The 21,210-nt window shown below is 38.5% G+C and overlaps 1 protein-coding gene across 6 annotated transcripts in view; it reads left to right on the forward strand.

The window, feature by feature from the left end:
• The window catches only part of SLC45A4 (solute carrier family 45 member 4), an 87,885-nt gene that overhangs the window by 37,415 nt on the left and 29,260 nt on the right, over positions 1-21,210 (forward strand). For 4 of the 6 annotated variants that reach the window (XM_054817106.1, XM_054817104.1, XM_054817107.1 and 1 more), the window contains exon 2: positions 12,974-13,600. In XM_054817106.1, coding sequence (XP_054673081.1) covers positions 13,357-13,600 — 244 coding nt within the window. In that variant the 5' untranslated portion in view covers positions 12,974-13,356. Of the gene's footprint in view, positions 1-6,322; positions 6,409-11,207; positions 11,409-12,973; positions 13,601-21,210 lie in introns of those variants that run through there. The other 2 variants (XM_054817102.1, XM_054817105.1) reach the window with 2 other exon arrangements.

Consider the following 21,210-nt stretch of genomic DNA (forward strand, 5'->3'; position numbering starts at 1 on the left):
CTGGAAAGTCTACCTAGTCCAGTAGAAACCATTGCAAAAATACTTTGTCTTACGAACATTGAAGAAAAGATGCTTTAGTGTGTGTAAGACTGATTCACTGAGGATGTTTCGGGTAATTTAAGGCTGCATGTCTGACAGTAACCTCCAACAGAAAATGTTTGTGAGACTATATGCTTTTCAGACAGCATTTGCTGTGTTGTGGGTTTTTTGGGGGGATAGTAGTTTGTAAGGCCAACCCATATTCAAGCTAGTTAAATGTAGGCTAGCATCCCTACGGCCTGCATCGCCTGCTTGTGGTAGCCCTGGCTGGCTTGTAACAAATAGTTGTAGTGCAGCTCGTGAAACCATGACACTGATTCCTCTTAACCACTCTGCCCCTGCAAAATGTCTCTGTGGGGATTTAAAGGGACACAAGATCTATGCTCTAGATCATATGAGAATGCTTACAGTTGCATGGATGAGATCTGCCTCATCTCACAGTGCAGCTTTGTCCCTAAGGTATTCCTTTGGTTATATGTCAAGCTTCCCTTGAAGGATGGCAGCTGTATATTTTGCGGGAAAAGTTGATGGACTGACAGAGCATGATCAAATTCTTTGAATGTGACAGGACTAAACCTAGACTGTGAGATGTGTTTACTTTCATTTTCACCTGCCAAAAGTGACTGTCAGCTGTAAGAACTGCTGTAGTGATTGCACTGGCATGACAGCAGACAATAAAAGCGCTTCAGCTTTGGTACAGAGCTGCTGCAAGTCTCATCGCATAGTGGTGCAGATGTGTGCTATTACAGTGGCATGGATGCTGGAGCTTGTGCATCTTAAAAAAGTGGCTGACAGTCATTCCCAAATTAGGTAAAAATGCCAAATTCTGTCAGGCCTTTGCCAAGTGTTTCATAGTTCTACAAAGTCACAAATGGAAGAGGTCTGTGTCCTCTAAATATTTCCCTGCTAGCAGGTCTTTATGTATTGAGTCCAACTGCCAAGCACTTGTAGCTTATTATTATTTTAGTGTGTGTGTGAGTAAATATCTTATCCTGCCAGTTCTAACAGGGTTGCAGCTTGACAAAACACATGACTAAAATAGCATTTGTTCATAGTTCAAAATCAAAATATGTCCTGATCAAGCTGCTCTTAAATGTGGCCACCAGCTTTCTACAGGGCTGCTTATAAACCAGCTGTCCAAATCATATTATTTGTGCTAAAATTTTCTAAAATAGATGGTTTGTAAAGATACTGTATCGGCCAAAGTATTCTCTGTTCGTTACCTGTATTTCTTTCTCCTAGAAGGTGTAACTCTTAAATGGTATGTTTCACGTACTTTGCTTAAAGTACTGCTTGTGGAAGTTCTTACTATATTGTTCCTAAATGCTGTAGGTATGGTCTGAAATCAGCGTGGTGAATGCGACCCTTCTAAGCACTGATTTGTCCATATTATTGGCCCAACAGTATTCCTCTGGTATTCTTAAGATTTATTAATTTTATTAATTATTAAGATGAGATTCTTAATTTTGGTTCTTTATCTTAAATCTTGCTTAAAATATATGGGCTATGCATCACTGCTAGGTCAGTTGAAATGTTTATTTAAATAAATTCAGAAACTAAATCAAATAGTTGTACTTCGTGGCAATGAACATAAACACATCTGTCATGCTGGTATTTGGGACGGTCTGAAAAACTGGAACAGGGATCTACTCAAGTGCTCTAGCTATACTTTTTATGGAGTGTGCTTTCTCAATGCTTGTTTGTAATCACTTGGGCTTCACAAGGGAGGCACTGAAGATGTTTACCAAAGGTGCTACACCATAAAACTGCTGCTCTAACTGACAGCTGTTTCACAGATTGGTAGAGTTTGGAAGGGCCGTCTGGAGATCATCTAGTCCAACCCCCCCTGCTAAAGCAGGATCACCTAGAGCAGGTTGCACAGGATCGCATCCAGGTGGTTTTGAATCTGTCCAGAGAAGGAGAGTCCACAACTTCTCTGGGCAGCCTGTTCCAGTGCTCGGTCGCCCTCAGAGTGAAGAAGTTTTTCCTCACGTTCAGATGGAACTTGCTGTGTTTTAGTTTGTGCCCATTGCCCCTTGTCCTGTCACTGGGCAACACTGAGAAGAGTCTTACCTCTTCTTCTAGACACCCACCCTTCAGATATTTATAAGCATTGATAAGATCCCCTCTCAGTCTTCTCTTCTCCAGGCTAAACAGACCTAGCGCTCTCAGCCTTTCCTCATATGAGAGGTGCTCCAGAAGAAGAGATGTTTCCTCTATTGGCATCACCTAATGCATCGCAGACTTGAGGTCACGTGGCTGAGAAGCAGCTATTTAACTGCACCTTTGCAGCACAGTTGCATTAGAAGGAGGCAGGCCTCCTTGGATGCCGGGGAGGAAGTAAGAAAGAAATAAAAATTTATCGCTGAACACCTTTATTCCTTTCTGTCAGTATTACAGCAGTCAGGTCCATTTAACAACTCGTCAGGGGATGTTACAATATTTTACTTGGCCCAGATGGAGGGAAGCTATGTGAAGCTGGGGTGGGGAAGAGGCGGAAGGGAAGGGATCTCTCTCCTTTATGCTGACAAAAGATAGTTTTCAGCAATCATGCTGAATCAGTGTGAGCTCAAACTGAAGGTTAGGCTGTAAACAAGCTATCACAGTGATGATGTACCAGTTGATCTGCAAAATTCAAAGAAGGCAAAATGAGAATATTTAGTGCAAGATGATATAACCAGTTATATATAGTTGTTTACAAACCATTCAGAGGATATGAAATGTGAGAAACCCTCTTCTGTGTTGTTTTCTTCAGAGGGAGTAACTATTTCCTCAGAGTTAGTAAAATCCGGCTAAAACCTAACTTCTCCATCTTTGTTAGGGAGTGAACAAGATTCTACGGATGCTTTCAAAAGCTTACTTTAACAGAGTTTTCTGAGATTGAATGATGGTAATGCGTTTAGGGACTGGTAATTGGAGATAATTCCAATGAATTAGACTTTGCAGACGTTAATGATATGCTAGAAGTTGTCAGCTTATGAAGATCTATGCTGTGCTCTTTTTTGTCTTGATCTACTGAATAGCTTCTGTAATTGTCTAACACATATTCTGGCAGTATTTGGGTTTCTTAAGCATCTACAGCCTGGAGAAACCAGCCTGCGAATTTTCAGAGCAGTGAATATAATTAGTTCAAATGCCAGTATATGAAAATATTGCACTTTTCATCATAGGTACAGGAACATCTGCAAGGAATGTTACTTTGCATATATAGACTAAGTAATTGGTTCTGGCTTGACTTTTTTATGGATGAATATTCATGCGAAACACTAGTCTCAACTTATTATAGAAAGTATTGCTCATTCTTGAGAGTAATTTGCAAATGGTTGCACTGGTATACTTCCCACACTGTGCAATCAGGACAGCCTTGGTGAAAGAACTTGCAAAAAAAATGCTGGTGGCAACGATGTACTGATAGTTAGGATTATTCTTGCACCACCAACCTCACTGGGTTAGACATTGTTCGTCCTTCTGCAGGAAGGTAAGATTGTTCCAGTTAATCCACTTGGTAATGTATTAAGATGTTCTCTGATGATAGCCTTAATTTTGTGTTCCTCTGTTGCCCTACCTCATAGAGACAGAGGGAATGAATCAATTTGATTCTGATGGGAAATGACTCTCATGTTCTCAACATGGTTTAAAAACTTGAGGATCTTTCAATAGGGCATGTCTAAGCTAGGCCATACTTAGCTTGTGCCAGACTGGTTTGCCTGTGCCTATGTGACCAAATTAGCACATTTTCTTAGCGAAAGGTATTTGCAGCAGTGTCAGACCATGACAGCATATTTGCACGCTGTCCTGGGTGACCTCCATCCCCATGAGTTTTTGAGTTCTTTATGCTTAGATGGTGACCAGTTGTTATTTTGTTTTTGAAAGTACTTAGCTCTTAGTGCTTGCTATCTTGCCCTTAACCTGTATCTAATTTTGGGGGTAGACCCTGCTACTTGGAGACCCAGCTGTCTGTGCCTTTGCTGTAGTGTGGAACTGCTTCTTAGTGCCTGTTTTACTGGCATCACTGGTCCCAGCTGCTACGTTTTCTGCTAGATGGGAAGGCTTCTCTATTGCTATTTATGTTCATACCACCTTAGCTGTTTACTTGTTTAATGTATCTGTATTAATGAACATGAGGGTAATGGGAGCATATATGAAGTTTTTTACGTAGCAGTAAAACAAAAAATACGCTTAATCAGATAATGCTACTTCCCTAGTTTAAGAAAATGAAGTATTTCCTCCTAAAAGCAGCAGGAGCAGTGATTTAACAATGTAATCTGATCTAATATTAGTAACAGCCTGTGCCTTTAGGGAGCAGTATAATATCCAATAATACACTGAATAAAGTCTCTCACATTAAATTCTGGATCCCTTTTAAAAAGATGGCTTCCCAGAATTGTTTCAGTAATTTCATAAAGACACATGTTTTCCTACGTCTTTTTCACAGTAATATAATCAGGCTCAGGAAAATTACATTTGCCCCCAAAATATAAAGAATGAGGAAATAGTGCTGTCTTACAAAGATGTCTTCCATGATGTCATGAGAACCTTCATCTCTCCATCTTATGTCATAAGCTTTCTATTCCTCCCCCAATATCTGGGCAAGAAAAAGCCCATCAGGGGTGTCTGTTGTGCACAGATTGCCATCTGTGGCTGCATCGCCACGTCTTCCAGAGTGAGCCAAAATCTTACTCTTAGTCATTTTCCGAGTAAGCTGGAATGGGGTGGAAAGTGGGTCACAAGAAAGCAAGGGGGCTTCTAGTCAAGGCCAAGCTTTATGGAAAGAAGTAGGCAGGAAACCCTATGGAAGATTTAGTATTGGCAGGACTGGAGTCAGAAGCCTGTTTATGTCAGGTTTTAATAATTTCTGGAATTTTGTATACATACCAAGGAAAGGGTGCAACAAGTCTTCATTAGCCCTTTCAAAATGACGCGGCACACACCCTTGCTCTTATATTTTGCAGGGATTGTTGTTTGGATATTTTTATGGATTTCTTGGGGGAGTTGAGGATGTCAGATGGTCAGCCATAATAGTAGGAGAGGTGCCAGAATCATTTGCTTCTTAGATGAGTATATTTTTCAAAAGTTATGCCCTGGCTTAAATAACAGCAAGGCAGAGGTTGTAAAAGACATAACTGGATTACAGTGTGTGAAGAGTCCTGAGGGCAGGCAAAAGTTTGCAGCGCAAGAAGTGGAAAAAATGCTGCTTCTCCATATGAGATGGATTGCTCCATATTGTCTTCGTTAGCAATGTGCTACAGAATGATTTCCCCTCTCCCAGACCTTGCTTTGGTGGCGTAAATGGTGTGGTAGCCTCAAAAGTAGGTCATGATGCAAAAGCACTGTTCTGATTCCAGTGGCTTTTTGGGTTTTTTTTTTGTTTTTTTAAACCAATCTCAGGTTTCAAGATGAACCTGTTAAAAAATCTCATCTGAACCTTCGTTCAGTGTCAGTCACAGGGTTGCTTAGGCACAGTATCCTTGTAGAACAAGCTGGTGTATGCTGTTGTGTTTCAATGCCTTTGATTACCTGAATGATGGATTAAATGTTAGGACATGTCAAATGTGGTTCTTTATTGCACCCAGTTAGCCTTAACCTTTTTCCTTTGGCAGACTTTAGTGATTCAAAACAGGTTAGTCCAGTTTAATGTAAGACTATTTTAAAATTAGAGGTTGACTTTCCTCTCAGGATCTGGAGTAATGTTGCTCACATATGGGACTGTTGTTAAGTAATATGTGGTATAATTGCTTTTTTTTCCAAATTACTCCTGAACAAGTATAGACTTCCCCTCTGATAGGGGTAATACAGTTCTGTTTTTAGAAAGCAGTAGCTAAAAATCTTTCTGTGTTTGCATTGAACTATATGAGAAGTCTTAATGGGAATTTAAGCAACTACCTGCCTGTAATTGCTGCCTTTTTGAACCAAAGGCCTCATGACTCACTTATATATGATGGTGCTTCTAGAAAGTCATAGAATTTTTGAGTCTAAACTTTTATGAAGGAACAACATAATCAGACCACAGAAGGACACAGCCCCTTTGAACTTTCAGTAAAGGACAAAGTAGTTGCACGCATTTGTCCAGCTGGGCCAAAAACTCCAGGTATGTTTTCTAGATGATTTTCTTTCTACTGCCGTGGCTGAACACTTCAGTATCTTGACGTGGGCCAAAGAAACTTCCCCTGTGGCCAGTTCTGTTACTATAAACAGCTGCTAATAACTAGCAACAGAACTGCAAAACAACCAGGGAGAAAATAGCTGCCTGTTGGCTAAGCAAGTGGTATTCTGCCTTGCATCTGGCAAGTACTAGGTGGCAGAATACATGATAGCTCTCACAGCGTGACTGAAGATCCTTCTGAAAAGGAGGTGTCTTGAACTGGGCAGGTGAGTCTGTTTTTTGACCTTGTAGTTGCAAGTTGCAAAAGTTGATGACAACTTTTCTCTGAGCTGCAATTTCATGCTGGCTTTGGGTATGGCTACCTGAAGTTATAGTTCTAGGTGCTCCTGTTCCTCCTTTTTGCCATTATGTTGGTATGGATCCATGCAGTCATGCAATCAGATAAAACCAACCTGACTTTATAAAGGATTTTTTGGGTGGTTTTTATGGTTTTGTCAGCTTTGTTTTCAACCTAGATCAGTTACACTGCCTGGTTGGCTACTTAGACGCCTATGCGGCTGTGCAGGAAGGGGTGGGAGTAAGGAACCTGGGGCAAAGAAAAGGAAGAACAGACTGCTGATTTTAGAGGAAGTACTTGTTTATGCCAGCTTAAAGTGATTGAGAAACCTATAGTGTAAGCAATATAATAAGCTGGTAACATGTTTTATGTGATATTCCTATGCAAGCAGCTGAATGTAAAACAAAACTAGCCTTGCTAGCAAAACAGGCTGTCCTAGCAAAAGTTTGAAGCTGTGATCAGTTTTCTACTGCAAGGAGTATCTATCTGGTTTCAGCTGCTGCTACGTCTGTAGTGGAAGCTACTCTCCCTGTGGCAGATCTGTAGAACAAAATTAATCATGGGGGAGTCATCTATACAAAATCAGTTGGATCGTCATCTTACAGAATCATTTTTAATGTATTTTGAGAATCAATAAACTTTTGTGAGGTGGTGTAGCTGTGCTTGCAGAGGGATGAAGGACAGCCTTGCCTTTAAGAGCTGCTCTTTCATAGCAGCATGCTATTGCTGTATTGGTGTGGTGGAGCACCAGAGGATTTGAACTCAAAACATTAGTAATTATCCTTGGACAAATGCCATTTTACTCGTGAAAAGGCACAAGTCCAAACAATGTATCACTCTAAGCCTGTCAGATGCTGAAGCAGAACCCAGTGTCCATTTTGCATTTAATTGTAGAAGGAATAATAAGTGCTGTTTGTCTGCAACATGGGGGGTAGAAGTGTTCAGCCAAATATTAGTCTGAGGAAAAGCCAGATAAACTCAGAATGCCTTTCTTTCTAGTGCTAATATTAAAGCTATATAACTCTGTCTAGATAACTTTTCCAACAGATAGCCAGATTACTTGAAAACCTTAGCATAAACCAATTTGGCAGAAAGAAAAGTACTTCACAAATAAATTGAAGGACTGGACAATTATAGGCTTGCCAGCCTAAGATGATTCACATGTGAAATAGTAAGGTTACTAGTATGTATGTCTGTGGAATGTACTCATTGAAGAATTGAAGGAGGGTAAGGTCTAAGACTGAAAAGAAAAAAGTCTTGTCCTATTAGACTCACAGCTTCTGGACTCTTACAATTCTTTTTTCCAGTCAAACGTTTGAATATTTCATGAAATACAAGCACACCCACCTTGTTTCTTTGTTTATGGTTTTCTCAATGTGTCATGCAGAATGTCACATTAGGATGTTAGTGATGCAGTGACAACGGTAACCAGAATCATGAAAGCCTAGTTAAATTCTGTAAGAATTGGTTCTTAGCTATTTTCCCTTATGAAGTTAGTGGTAAGTGATGAAAAGACCTTTGTACGCAGCGATGGCTCAAGGTGTCTTTGTCCTTCCTTTCAGCGTCAAAAACGTAGAATTCCTTTAAACTGTAGAATCTTTGAGATAGAGTATTTCCTACATTGCTAGAAAACAATTCCTGTGAAGCAAAACTGAATGCAGCTCTTCACTATGATCTGATAAAGTCTGTATACTTGCATGTAACAGAAAGTCATGATAATGGAAGAGGCAGCTTTTGAAGACAAGAGATGGCTAGAAAAGTGATTGGAAGTTAATGCAATAAACTTTAAAGACCAAGATGAGAGAAGGGGTGTAGTTTGCTCAATCCCCCACCTTGTTCCCTTAGATATTCAAGAGTGTTTGGACAGAACTGTTTCCATGCTTTTCAGTTTGTTCATTCCAGTTTTTCTTAGGTGTGCTTATTTTTCCTTTCAGGACTTTGGATTTTGTAACTAGTGCACACCTACCCTCTTGAAATAAATTGTTCCTTACACCAATAAATGCCTTAAGGATTGCCTAATAGCTTCAGAGGAAGCCCTCCTAAAAAACTGAAATTTTCTCATGGTATCCAGTTGAGGCCATTTAACTGTATCTACTTGCCAGGCTTTATTACTGCTTAATAAAGTATGAGTGTGATTAATTAAGCTATGGAGTATGCAACAAGTTTCAGGTGAAGTCATATGATTGGGCACTGGTTCAGAAAATAGAGTTGTTTGTTGAACAGTACATTCCTATTCCCTTGTAAGCAAGAGATATCTGGAAACATGCAGTAAAAATAGTTTAGTCTTAAACAATTTGAGCGGGATCACTGTTAACCCCATTTATTTTGGGATTGATGGGTGTACTACCAGTCTTCTGACCTCCAGATGATATCACAAATGCAAAAACATTGCTTGTCAACCTCTAAGTCCTGAACTTACAAAACATGCTGAGAAGTGTGGTAGAAGTCATTTGCCTGAGGCATTGTGTTGCATAATCGTCTAGCATGAGCTTTTTGTGCACCTCGAGCCTCTTAGCGCTTGCTAGGGAAAACTACTGAATTTTGCGGGCCGCAAATATGACCTAAGTAACTCTTCCTCTTCTTTGGAAAACCCTGACAAAAGGCGGTAATTTTCCTCTGGTTCTTCAATGAGTCACGTGCTTTGTGAACACTACCTATTTGAGGCGTAGGATTATTGTGATATACCCTTGTCAAGCCTGTAACATGTTTTGTGCTTCACGTAGTCAAGTTATGACTTGTGCCTAGATGGAAGATAGATAGTAAATTGCTTGTAATCTTATTTGTTATACTTTTGAGCAGCTTTTATAAAACTTTGCTTACAGATTAATTTTCAGAATATATTACTTGCCTGTTTTGTTGAAATATTAACTACTACTTTATAGGTTTTGTTATTGTGGCAATGTGGCCAAAGGTCAAAGTAAAACATGCAATTAGGTTGAAGAAGAGCTAGTGTAATGAGTCCCCTCCTCCCATATACACTTTGCAAGATCAGGAATATTTCTGTATCTAAAATTCTCTTTGTATCCAACCTCTGTACAATGGCCAACATGAACCCTTTTCCGTGGCTGAAATTCTTCATTCTACTTATTCTTTTAGTCATGAAAATATCTTTTAAAACTTTATGGGAAGCATAGAGAAAGTGTGTGGCAGAATGGGAGACATGGTCTCAGCTTCCTGAAATAAATGCTGTCTTGTGCCACTTTAGGTTTTTAAATTATTTTGTTTAGCTTCTTTGTGGCTGGATGGTCAGAAAGGTACGGATGAAAGGGAAGCTTTCTTTCAGAAACCTTTTACCACCATGCCCCTCAACATCTGTTTGAGGAAGGGATGCCAGCTTTCTTAGTACATAGTCTGATTGAATGGCAGGTAAAATGTAAGCCTAATTCATCACTTCTTTTAAAAAATGTAATAATGCTGGCATGTTTCTTAGGTGGACTCCTCACACCATAAAGCCTTTGAACCACATGAGTAAAGGGAATGTATTGGAAATTACCGTGGATATTCAAATACTACAATTAAAAATATTGTCAATTAAGGTTTGGTTTTACTAGCCAACAAACATGAAAAACAATTTGTGCAGGTGCATGGGAGCGTGCCTTCTTTGGTATTTTAATCCAACTCCTCTTTAGATGCCTTTTACTTTGGAGTTTGCTGCATAAAAGCTTCTGTAATGTTTACTTCCAGCAGGTAAACAAATCTGTCTCCCTTTTCAATAAGGAAGAATGCCACTATTCGGACTTGCCAAATTCAAAATGAACTTGGAAAAAGCAGCAGCAGAATCTGGATCAGTCTAAAATGAGTATGAACGCAACCTAGCAGGACTTATGAAAGAACTGGATGACCTTTGAGGCTCTTGTTATTCTCTGGCTCTTGTATTAAACATGCCCTTGGAGTCAAATGAAAGTGCTGCAGGAGGACTAGCGTTATGCTTACCACAAAATTGGCATAATGAACAGTAATTCTCTGTTCCTTTAGATAAAACCTGTCCATTGTGCCTCTTGCTATTGCACTTGAATATTGTAACTGCCTTTTCTGGCATGTTTAAAACATACTGTTCTTATGTGTGTCAATTATAGCTTCAAAGTCTACCTCCATCTATCATCTATTATTCCTGTCTCTTAAATTATCTGCTCGCTCCCCATCATCTCCCATTTCAAGAATAACTTTTTCAGTCATCCCTTAAGAGTCTTGCTCAAATGGAATAAATCTCAGATATATCCTCTATTGTCCTGCCTCTTTATCTTTTCCAGTGACAGATGCTCCCAGCCTGGTGTCAACCTGCTTGTGTATGCAGGCTGCCCCAGTGCATTATAAAACATTCTGGTGTGATGTAATGCTTTCCTCTCTGTGCCTCATTCTGCTATCCTGTAACTGCGTATTAAATGAGGTGTTTAGGGAAATGGAGTTAAATCCTTCATAGACAGTGACAGGAGGGGAAATTAAGCATGAGAAAACGCTAGAGACTTCAAAGCCATCTTACGCAGGAGTTATCCGTGACCCTTAGTCTGTAACACAACACACATTCTGAATGATTTCTGAATAATAACTGATATGTAAACTTTTAAATTCTACTGAATGCAATTTTGCCTGAGTCTGTGAGCAATTAAATATTTTATTACTAGTCTGTAATTAAAATAATTGCTCCTACTCTGAAACCTGTATTTTGTAGGTTTTACTCAGAACTTGTGTTATGAAAAGTGAATGTGTTTTTTTTTTTAATACACACAGTACTTAACTTCATATTTATGATAAGCTAATAGTCCGTGAAGGATTGAGTTGAAACCTCAGATACTAAAGCAAGGGAAAAGAGTCACATCCCTTCCCCTCCTGATGCAAGTTCGACACTGTATTAACTACTGGAAGGAGGCAAATGGACTCGGACGCATGCAGGAGCTGACTAGTGGAAAGAAAAAGCTTTATGGAAACAAGGTGCTTGTGAAGAACTTGAATAAATACCTGTTTGTCCCATAATTCAGTAATCCTAGGCAGTGCCATCTCAACTGCTCCTGTTAATTCTGAGTGGGTAGAGAAATGCTTTCTCAAGTCCTTTTTGTTCTGAGCTATTTAATGCTTATAGATTAAAACTTGGAACTTAAAACTCAGCTTATAGCACTTGTGTTCAGTAAGTTATTTTAACTTCTCTCATGTGATTTAAAGTCTGACTAGCTCAAAAGCAAATTGTAGTATTAAGTTGTTATTGAGGTGACCAAATCTGAGAACTCCAGGAATCTTGGGGAGCCTGGGAGGAGAAAATGGCCAGACCAAAAAAAAATGCTTTTGAATGGAAGAACAAAATACATGCAATAAACCTGCTGAGAGTACAGCTCAAAGGAGGGTATCGGCAAGAGGGGGTACTCAAGATGCTGTTCCCGTGCTGCACTTTTAGTAGAACAGCGTGTTGGGTTGCATGTCATCTTTTTCTTCAGGTTCATTTTTAGGTTCACTGCTTAATGATCTGCTAGCCCACAAAGAGTTTTTGTTGCCACAACTGAAGGAGCAGTGAACTGCAGTGTGGTGACCTAGGCCAGTTTTGCTGCCCCGGGGCTTTTGTCCTGGGATATGAGTTCAATCACACTGTGTGCATAGATGCGAATATGCATCCTTCTAGTACAAACATTATGTAATCTGACTTTTTATAAAGTGCTTTCTCTTTTTTTTCTCCTAAGTGGTTCAACACATTTTGATTGACGTGGTACAGTATGTATGTCTGCTTAGACTTTGTAGCTCAAAGGATGGGGAAATACAGGAAAAGCTTGTCTTACCTGGTTGGAATATATTTTAATAATTTTAATGTACGGTGGAAGATACTGTACCGTTCTACTTTCATGGATTCCAGAAGCCTCATAGGATGTGGGAGTAAGATGCTCTGGTCTTGTGTGCAGAAAGTGAAGATGGATGCATATGCTGTATATATATATCTTCATTAGAAGTTTAAATATTTAAATATTAGTCCTCAAAGTTATATTCCTAATGGCTTATTTTTGCTCATGTTTGCTCAAGGAATATCTTTGTTACAATATTGTGTGATGGTTACTGCAAAGTAACTGGCAACTTCCAAAAGTCTAAACGGAGATGTCTGTAACCAGTGAGTAAATAGTAATTGATGAATCATCTTCCTGGCATAGTACTGGAATATCCCACACTTTCTGAAATGCAACCTGCATTAAATTTCCCAGAATTTGTTAGTCTTGTGGTCAGTGTTCTAAGGATCTTGGACAAATACACTGATATATTCTTCTGTGGCTTCATGTAGGACCACAAACTGGAGGAACTTATGAGTACAGTTAAGAATTGTTTCGATATGAGGAGTAACTGCATTTCAATGGAAAGTCCAGGGGTAGGAGGGAATGTGGAATAAAAGACCCTACACTAGGCAAGGACAATGGAAAGCATTAAGCAGGAAATAGGGTATATGGTTGGGGCGGGGGGGGGGGGGAGGCACAATATCCTGAAAAATGCTATTGAAATTTTTAAATGCTTGCTTTTTGTTGCAGATTAATCAGCCACTCGATGGGGATTAACAGTGGAGCACCTCTTTGTGTCGCCTTTCCACCTCTCTGTAGCAAGAATAACAACTTCAGCACTTCTTCAATAATAATTATGAAACTGGTATTAACTGAATGGCAATTATGGATTTTTAACTCTAACTTACAGTAAACCAGCAAGCCATATGTTGAAATTCCTACCAAATAGCTTTTCGTTCTTAATGTCTCATATCTATACCAGAAGTTGCAAGATACCTGTTTGTACAAGAGGAATATAAGCATTACTTGCCTGAGGAACAGAAGCTGAAAGAGAAGATACCCTAACTTGTTCGTGGAGTTATGGTAGTATTATTTATATAGATATAACAAATATATATATATATATATTTTTTATGGTAATGAAAATGGCTCCCCAGAATGCTGACTCGGAATCTATGCAAGTTCAAGATCTACCTGTGGCGCAGCTTCAGAAACCAGAAAACAAGGAGAATGAAAGTAGGGAGGAGACCATTAGTGAAGGATCCATAGACCGGATACCAATACGCCTGTGGGTCATGCATGGTGCAGTAATGTTTGGCAGGGAATTTTGTTATGCCATGGAGACAGCTTTGGTAACACCCGTATTGTTACAAATTGGTAAGTAATTCTCATTTCTATTAATAAAAACTTTATATATCTTTTTGCATTGAGTGGAGTCAGAGGAAGAGGGAAATGGGGTCTGCCAACTAAAAATACACAAGGTAAAAATGATTTTGGTGTTTTGTTATTGACTGTGCCACAGATCCACTTGTGTGACCATGTTTATGTGGAGGATTTCTATATGCATTCATCTTCTGTCTAATATTGCTTCCCTCTGTAAAAAAAATTAACCTGATTTAAGTTTTGAGTTCACATATAAATCTAGCAACCTCAAAAGCTTCTAAAATTCTTTATTAAAAGGTTAAGTGTTCTAGAAACTAGAAGCAACATTAGACTATAAAGGATTGCAATGAGGCTGTCTTCATTTATGCAGAAATGCTTCAGGTTACAATACTTTAGAATAAAGTTATATAAATTGGCTTTTCCAGCTACTAGTGAAATACTGCATTTATTTCAAACCACTAGTGAGTCTTGTTTTATGCAATTAATCTGTCTATAACACGTGAATAAATATTGAATAAACCATGATACCAATAGCTTTAAATAATAATGGGGAGTAATGGGGATTTGAACAGTAGTAGACAATGTTAAATTTTGTGGTGAGTACTGTAATTAAGTTTCCAATAAACTGCTTACAGTATTAGCAGTATCTGGTATTACCTTTATCAAATCCAGAATATCACGTTCTCTATCAGATAGCAGAAAATATTACATGAAACCCAATGGAAGTGCTGACTGAGCGTGCTTCCATGAGTGGATAAATCCATGATGTGTGTGCACTGTATAAGTGTATATATAATATATGCATATTATATGTTTGTTAACTTTTGCTTTGGCTTATATATGCAGTTGTGCCTTACAGCTGTGGCCAGAAGCGCTCAACCAACTAGAATAATGTTCATTGAATACTATTTACAACATTGTTTAAAAATGTCAAGGTTAGCAACTCAAATGAAACACCTGTATTTTAATATTTGATATGACAAAAGAACATAAGAGATTGAACTCGTGAGCATGCAATGTACAAATTCTTTTGTGCAGTCTTCCTGCTGTTTAAAATGCATTTTCATATGAAATCACTAGTCAGTTTGTTTTGAATCAACAAGAGGGGTCAATCAGTGCAGTTAGTGCCATGAGAGATGCTGATGGGTTATGCCTCCAAGTTTTTCTGAAAATTTTCATTTTCAAAGCTCATCAAAAGTCCTTTTTGGATCTATTGGTGATATAGTTAAAATAGATTATAAGTGTTCCACAACAGAAGCTTTCTGATCAACCTGACTTGCTGAATAAAACACATGCAACTTCATCTAGGAACGTTTAAGGTGTCCCTAACTTGTTTCAGGGTTTTGTCTTTTGGGTAAGTAGAGATTTAGAGACTTAAGTAACTTGTACTAGCAGCATTGGTTCAATTACTGTCTACCATGAATGCAAAATACTTGCATCCTGCTTTGCCTGGAGAAGACTCCCAGTTTTGTAAATGACTTGTATTTTTTTTGTTCACTTTCTTGTTTGTACTGGCACTTGGATGTTTAAAATGTATAGCTGGCTAAGCTGACTACCTTACCATAGAGTAAGGTCAGACAGTATAAATAAACCATCTTTTTAATTACTGACTAGTCTATTAGTTTACATTTCTTCGGTGAGCTCTTCTAGCAGATCTGTTTCCTCCAGATAATTGAGAAATATCTCTTCCCTTCCTTCCCTAACCCCAGTGATCAAAATAACATTGGGATTTGGGGGAAGGGAAGAAAAGAGCTCTAACTTCTAGAAAAGCTGGCAAATTGACAAAGCAATGTAAAAGACTGTGGGGATGCAACAATGACATTCCATGCTGTATAGTAGCTGGTTACAAATGTTAGCACTTTAGGAACTAATTGGCTCATGTTCCCTCACCAGGGGAATAAACAATGTTGGATTCACTGAAGGGTTAAGTTATTCACGGGTGACTTATCTAGCCTGTTTGGTTATTACCTCTTACATGGCTCTGTTTACCTTTATCAACCTCAACATCTGTCTGCCTCAACATGAGCTATATTTATTCCTCACTGGAGGGGGCTGCATATAGCCGTCAAACTGCTGTATTATTCCCTTTGCTTCTTGTTTTGGTAAAAGCAACATTCAGTTGTTTTCTGTGAGATTAAATTGGCTTGAGAAACTATTTTTGAGAAGCGGCACCTGGGGAAGTGTGATGACTCAACCAACTAACTTTGCTTATAATAAATTGAAGAATGAGAAGCCTTTTGGATACGCAAAAAAATCTTCCGTACAGATATATGTTGAGTATTAACAATTAAACTTTATGGTGTGTACTTGTGCTCTAGATCTGAGAGAACGCCTTGGTCACTATAATCTGAGATTCTTATCTGATACCACCATTAAAACCTTAGGCACGTTAGTATGACGTTACATACTTCCTGCTTGCAGGTATTTGACTTTCTTAGCTGGTTGTGTACCCTGGATCAGAGGTGTAGTTATGATTTGGCAGATGAATGCCCTGTCCCATTTGTTGTATAAGCCATGAGATTTCAGCAGCTGAAGGAGGTAGTCCTTTGGATTGTCCCTTTCCAATTCAACAGTGCCTGAATTCTCTGTGTTTAAATTTCCTGAAGTTTTGAATTCTTAACAAAAGAACTAAAGGCAGCAGCGAGAACTGCTTGGATCGATGGATACTGTGAATTGGAAAGGTCTGGAAGTGCCCGAGTTGCTGTACCCCTACCAAAATAAGTTCTGATTTGTGACTTTAATCTTTTGTCTTTATTACTCTGCTTAGATTGATGTTACATTGCCTTGTCAGAAATGCAGCTACAAATCTATAACAGCCTTGTAGTCATAACTGGGCTTTAGTAGCTTAGCAACAAGGACAAGCTAAATGTTACATGTTTTTTATTCTAACTTGCTCTTTGATTTCTTGCTATCTGCAGCTTAAGAATTCAAAATGAAGCCGCTAACTTGTTTAGAAGAATTCAGAGGATATAAAACATGCCAAATACGAGAAGTGGCAGACTGGCTCCAGATAAAATTACATTAGTTGGCACTTTCACAAGTTTTGATCTCTAGAAATCTTCATTAACCTTTCATAGAGACTTGTTCAATCAGCAGTTCCTCTCAGCCAGCATTAAAACTTTACTAGAAAATAAACTGTCAGCACTTTCAGCACTGTAGGTTTACTTGTTCATCAGTCCAAGATTTTTGAGAAACTGAGTGATTTCATATTATTCTTATGTTCTGTGTGTTAACACTATTGTTTGCTTCCCCTGTCACATTATATAAACTCCATAGGAGCTGGATGAGGCCTTTGTCTTCTGAAACATCTGGTACTTAATGCTGCTTATCTGTGAGAGGGAATTAAAATCCCTGCTATTGTTTATAAATGACAGTGTATTTTCTTCCATAATTAAACTTGGCTTCTGAGGATTAAACCTCCTTAAACTTCCAGTTCATGGAAAATTTGGATATGTTTTAAATTATTTTGCAAGAGATTTCAAATAAAAGTGAGCAGAAACTGATGATTGGTATGGTGTAAACTTGGAGAAACTGTTAGCTTTTCGAAGCAACTTGTTCAATGAAATCACAATACATGGCTTCTGTTAACAGCACTTTAAACCATTAATAGATAACATAATTTGGTAATTTCAGGTTATTTAGGTTGTAATTCAAGCACGATTTGGGTTGTAACGCAACCAGTAAATCCATTTTAGTTCTTCTGAAAAGTGTCTGTTTCATTAGGACTGCGGAAGAAAAAACCTATATATTCTGTGACTTGGGATAGCTGCTGCTTTCAGCATGAAAAACTTGCTGTCTGACTAGTGAGTAGTGGTAGCTGTAAACAAGAAGTTTCACGGTTTATATTTAATTTGATAAAAGCTTTGCCAAGTCTTTACTGTTGCTTTAAAAGATCTTTCCAATACTATTGAGTGTTTTATGAATAGTTAATAGGCACAGAAGTGATTGTCAGCATCAGAACTGTTCCTTATTCCCCTGCATAAATTAAATATATTACACTAATGCTTTTAATAATGCTTTTAAAAAGAAACTATGTACATTTACATAAGGAAAAGCTTCATCAGTTTACATGTGCTGCTTACCTTTATAATGTCACTGAAATTTAGGGATGTTTCTCTGGTATGGTACAAGAATAGCTTTGATTTTTAGACATTTCACATCTGAGTGCCTCTCTGATGGCCTCACTTTGTTTTGCTGTGAGAGGTAATGGGCTCTTGTGGTAAACATTAATTAGTCTAACATTAAATATTGAAGTTGGTCATTTTAAGCTTAACCTTGAGCATGGTGTTCTTTTTTTAGGCAATAACACTAAGGAATAGCTTTTCTGTAAACTGCATATTTCAGTGCTAATTAATAGATTTTAATAAAGAGAAAGGCTGAGCTAAGCAGAGTAGAATACCATAGGTTATTTTTGTTTGGAAAAGAAATTATTTCTCTCATTGCATGCTTTCGAATCAGCAAAATAGTGTAGTCACTCATGTCTCATATGAGACACATTTCCCATATGTCTCATACGTGTAGAAAAGCTGTTTCGGGGTTTAGGCTGTCACTTCTCTGTTAAAGAATTTAGACATAATATCTCAGGGAAAAAAATTAACATTCAGAATTCTTCCAGCGTAAAGCTTAGCAGACCATGCTTTAAAGGGTCTTGAAATCTAGTTCATGTGAAATTGCCAGTATGGAAAAAGTGTGTTAAGCAATAATTCAAACTGCTGATTCTGAGAAATCTCAAAGTGGTAGCTGAGAAGTCATTATCCTGAAGAGATTTAATATTATGGAGTGAACTTTTAGTACAAAGTAGTGAGTATCATCCCTGAAATTTAGTGTTGATACCTGTCTGAGAAGAATACATGTAGGTAAAGAGAAGATTATGGAGATGTATTTAGAAACCAAGCGTGAAATGTTACAGATAAGTTAGTTTTTAGGTATGTTTCTTCAAAGGAATTAAGGTATCAATTCCTGACTTGATTCAATATGGAAGGGGATAGTCTTCCTCAGGCTAAGCCTGAGATCAAAGGAAATCTAAAAACCTTGAAGATGTGTTGGGGGAGAAGGGAACAAAGGGATTGGATGAGCTTTTAGAGGCTGCCTATAATTCAAGTGAAAAAAGGCTGACTGGCTGGAAAAACTCTCGCAAATGGAGGAAGCTCTTCAACGCAAAGCAGCTCAGACTCTTTATTTCAGCTCAAGTAGTTGAGTTTATTCCTCATCTCTGCCAGAGGTTACATTTATGTTAATGTTACATGTATTTATAACTGTCTTTCTACAAAACTGTGTCTTACCAGTTGAGCTGTGCCTTACCTTATCTTGTTTTACCAGGAAGAAACTGTTCGGGTTGCTGTAACCTGCTCTTTGACTCTCAAAGTTAAATTCTTGTGCGGTCCAGCTGCATCTGGGCTCCCAGGCATAGCTGCATTTGATGCTGATTGCAGGGTCTGAATTCCTCCTTGGAAGAATTAATGGTTTGAGAGCTGACCTGTCCCAAGAGGGGATTGTAAGACAGCCGACCTAAGGACAAGAACTGAATTTACAATGGATCCAGAAAACCTATAATAATAAACACTTAAATATATTCAGCTTCGTTAGCTTTGAAGTTAGTCTTTAAGATCATGTAAAGTTTGTATTGAGATCTCAAGTGGTAGAATGTATAAAACTGCAAATATTGTGCCTGAGGCACGGGTTAACTGCCCTATAAAACCTTCCCACCTATCATTTCTAACTTTCTAATTTAATGCCCACTAAGGAGTTGTGTCAGACTAATTTTACTGTACTTTTTAACCAACAAGCAGTCAGTAAGGCTTTCATATCATGTATCACTGTTCTGTTACATAAAATACATTTTGACCTCAAATAAATAGCAGCAGAGTTTTTGAACACATATAGTCCTTAATGGAAGTTTTCGTTAAGGATACATTTAAGCCACCTTCAAAAGAAAGGTGCTATGCAACTATTAAGATTTTTAATCCTGAGGGCAGGAGAAGCACATGCTTTATTATCATATCAAGGCAAATGCCATGTGGTCTGGCAGTTGCACGGTAACTGTTACTTACGGAGCTTTTTTTACATCAATGTTCTGTTTTTCTTTAAGTAACACTGAATCTGGCCTTCAGAGGCACAACTGATAACACATGGCAGATTTTCAGCTGGGGTAATGTGAGGATTCATGCTGGCTTTAGGATTGTGCAGACTGTGTGGCTTTGGATGAAAAGCCTTACTAGGAAAGGGAAGCGAAGGAATTCAGAGGCTTCTCCCATAGCATGAAACATGTTTCCTATTACTTAACAGTAGGTAACTTTTTGTTCCCTTTTTTCGGCTGAATAAGGTCTCTTGAAGCTGCTTCTAAAATAAGTTTCGTACTTGCTCTGGTGCTGTTTTCTCCCATTCCAAATCTTTAACAAAAAGTCCTTGATCTTTTAATTGTGTACTGTGGGAATGTTAATACATTTTTTCCTAGCATAGAGTGTTCGCAGTAAAAATTGTGTGTGAAAACACTTCTTTGAATCCTCAGAAGTTTTCCTTTTGAGAGCTTGTGTGATCTGAGGTCAGTGTGAGTGACTGTATATGACACACAAGAAACGCTAACAGGTCTGAGGCCTGTGGACCGATAGAAAAAAGCATGCTGCAAGACAAAGCAAACTGTATAAAAATGCAGACTGTCAGCTCTTAAAAGGATGGAGGTTTAAAAGCAATATTTAATTTTGTCATCTCTGTTCTTCAAATCCTTTTTTTTTTCCTCCAATGATAAACATTTTAGTCTGTGATTTGTGGGAAGAGCTTGAGGCCTCCAAAAATAATCACTCCCTAAGAAGGAAATGGACATCTCTACCCTTCTGTAGATGTTTCTTTCTATCAGTAAATCTTTCCTGTCCAGAATCCTGCCTCCTTTTTATCTTGAGTAGCCAAGGTTTGAGAGGGGCTGAACTTTTTGGAATGACTTCGGAGTATTTTGACATCCGTGTTCCCCTTCTTTCCCAAATCTCTTGATGTCTCCTGCCCCATGCAGAACTAGTAAAGCAGCAGAAATAGGGACAAGTTAACACTGCTACAGGCTAATAGTAGTGAACAGGTTATGGGACTGTATTAAATTATAAGCAGACTTTTTTTGGTTTTTAATTTGCATATCAGCCAATAGCTTTTAATTTTTCTTTCAGTCTGTTGTAAATGTGCTTTTTACTTCTTTTTTACGTTGGGTCACTGAATTGTCTTGCAATTCTTCTCTCCCACACATTGGACCCACATTGTTGCTATAGTCGAGACAAGCTTATAGCTTTTCTTCTGCTGTCGAGGGCAGCTCTGGGGTAGAAAGGAGCACATATAGGACTCAAGGAACTGCAGGATCCCTGTATTTTTAGTGCTCCCTTACTAAGATTTCCCTGTGGGGAAAGGATGAGAGAAGTAGGGGCAGACTTTGGCCTCCTGAAATTGTGCTAAAATTGAGTGGTTTTAAACACGCACCTTTACGCAACCTCTTTCCTAGCCTAAACCTTCCTCTTAATCTGCTTTCCACCCTCGTGTGCTCTCAGCCAAATTTACAAAGCTCACATCTTTTTATACTTCTGTCTGAACACCCTCTGGAAGGGCACGATGTCAGGTGAACCTGTGAA

This window comes from Grus americana, chromosome 2 (genome assembly GCF_028858705.1).
Source record: "Grus americana isolate bGruAme1 chromosome 2, bGruAme1.mat, whole genome shotgun sequence".
Classification (NCBI taxonomy): domain Eukaryota; kingdom Metazoa; phylum Chordata; class Aves; order Gruiformes; family Gruidae; genus Grus; species Grus americana.